The sequence below is a fragment of the Otolemur garnettii genome, unplaced genomic scaffold, assembly GCF_000181295.1.
Source record: "Otolemur garnettii isolate 467f Iridium unplaced genomic scaffold, OtoGar3 scaffold00144, whole genome shotgun sequence".
Taxonomy (NCBI): Eukaryota; Metazoa; Chordata; class Mammalia; order Primates; family Galagidae; genus Otolemur; species Otolemur garnettii.
In genome coordinates, this window is record NW_003852539.1 from 3681897 (window position 1) to 3684274 (window position 2378).

At 38.1% G+C, this 2378-nt stretch overlaps 1 protein-coding gene across 7 annotated transcripts in view; it reads right to left on the reverse strand.

Annotated features, from left to right (window-relative positions):
• LOC100961574 (microtubule-actin cross-linking factor 1) overlaps window positions 1-2378 on the reverse strand; it is a 363479-nt gene that overhangs the window by 40569 nt on the left and 320532 nt on the right. For all 7 annotated transcript variants that reach the window (XM_023518666.1, XM_023518665.1, XM_023518664.1 and 4 more), the window contains 2 exons: window positions 1364-1595; window positions 535-761 (listed from right to left, as the gene is read on the reverse strand). In XM_023518666.1, the coding sequence (XP_023374434.1) occupies window positions 535-761; window positions 1364-1595 (459 nt within the window). The remainder of the gene's footprint in view (window positions 1-534; window positions 762-1363; window positions 1596-2378) is intronic.

The window sequence follows — 2378 nt, forward strand, 5'->3', positions numbered from 1 at the left end:
ACCTTAGGTGTATGTAGCTGGTGCCTTTGCCACTTGAACGACAGGTGCTGAGCCTAATCATATAATCTTAAAGAAGCTCATGCCATATCTCAAAAATTTGCTCATGGACTGGCATTATTGACAGGGACACGGATGGGAAACGTTTCCCTATGGAAAAATAGTTGGAATAAAAGAAAGCAATAGAGGTTATATCAAGATAGGCTTGGCTTGTGCTAAAACGATGAGATGAGGTGAGAATTCACTTAGTAAACACTAAAATTCCAAAAAAGGCTACAAAAAATCATGTCAAAGTTACAATTGTTATCTCTGGATGAAAAGTCTATAATTTTCAATTTCTATTGTTTATTTTATAACATTCAAGAAATTTAGATTTACTATAATAAGCAATTTTTTTCAAGTGGAAAGTCCTAACTTAAAAAAAAAAAATTAAAAAATTTTTTGAGGAACTCAGCCTGGTTAAGCAGTTAACAACATACTTTGATAAAGTGCTTTTTTAGGAAAACACACAGAGAAGAGGTTTTGTTTTTTTCTTACCTCAGCAGCTTCAACCTGTTGTTTGATGATGGATGGGTCAATGCCTGGGCTTTCCAAGTCATGGACAATATCCTGGGTGTCTCTGATGGTGGTCAGGAGAGCTGCCATGTCATACCAGAACTTCTCCGCTAATTCAAGGACGTCGAGGAATTTCATTTCTCGCTCTTCAGCCCTAGTTTTAATGTCCTCCCAGAAGAATACCATTTGATCCAATTTATCTTGGATTTCTGAAGAGATCAAAAAAGATAAGTGAATAGAACTTTTCCAAGTACTTTAAATCAGTCACATCAGAAATTCCATCTAATTCTAACCCTTTCAAACAAACATTTAGAAGGATGCTTTCTATCTTAGTTTTATTGTTTCTACCTTAGCATTTTCAGCTTATGTTGGTCTCCAACATAAAGGGATCACAGAGGTAATCTGAAAATAAACTACTATAAAGGTACTGCTAAGACACAGAACCTCTAATGTACAAAGAGAACTCCATTTGTAGTCTTCTGGGTTGAACTTGTATGTTTCCCATGGAAAGTGTTACAAAAGGTAGTTATGTTCTACCCACTATTGATACTGCAGTTTACTCACATTAGGGGTTAAAGGAGCATTTGTTTCCTGGCCTGGGAATCTAACTACCAATTGTAACCTTATTTCAAAGGGAAAATGTGTTCTGAATTCTAAATGACTTCCAAGTGACTTTCTGGAATACTCATTACTTGGGAACTGCCTTTATACTCAATGAAATAAATATATCTGAGGGGATGCTGGAGAAAAATCATGGCCTAGGATTTATTCCACCAATTTTCATTGAAAATAATTAAACCCATCAAGTTACCTTTTGCGGCCAGATCCTTGTCTGCTCCCTGAGATCGCCCAATGAGCTCTTCTCCACGGCGCTTCAGAGCCTCAAAGGACGGCTGCAGTTTTTCTAGCTCCATGGTGGCACTCTTATTATCACTGATGCACTCTCTGATCTTGTCTACTTCAGCAGGTATCAGTGGTGGCATACACAGGCGAGAGGAAAGATTCTCCAGAGTCTCCAACATGGGCTCAATTTTATCGTGAAACTAAACAAATAATAGAACATTAGGCATCACAGTAACACTGCATCACACTTCTTGGGGAAGAAGTGTTAGGGAACAAGGACAAGGTATAAATCTACTACTGTTTAGGATAACATGTGCTCAGCCCAGCCCAGTGGCTGGCTCTTAAAATGTTGGGTTTAGCTAAGAAATGATTTTGGGCATGACATACCAGAGTTGACTCATTAGATTAAAAAAATGCCAGTAGTTATTTTAAGAATCAAAAGATACCAGATAACATACCAGAAATCAACTCAAATCTTTAGAGCTGCCACAATATTTCTCATGTATCAACCAATGTAATGAAAAGGGGACAAGACTATGAAACTGGTGAGAGTCAGTATGTCAACATCTCAGATGACAGTTGCATGCAACAGACCAGACCAACAAGTTAGATGCCCTCCACCAGCTGTGTAAATGGATGAAGAACTTAAAATGCTACATGGTTTGGCATTTAAAATTATCATGGCATGCAATTTAACTACCCACTGTATGGAACAGTGAGAGAAAATGTTGGCATGATGAAAGGTAATTAAGGAAGGCCAAACTAACCTTATTTTAAAACAATTACCTTTCTATCTTTCTGTTACTTTGAAAAACATGACTACAATTCTAAAATTCTCAGAGAGGTAAGAAAAGGGAGCAAAACAGATAAGCTTAACTCTTAAAAAAAAAAATCTAGGCTCGGCGCCTATAGCTCAACCGGCTAAGGTGCCAGCCACGTACACCTAAGGTGGCGGGTTCAAATCCCCAGCCCGGACCCGCCAA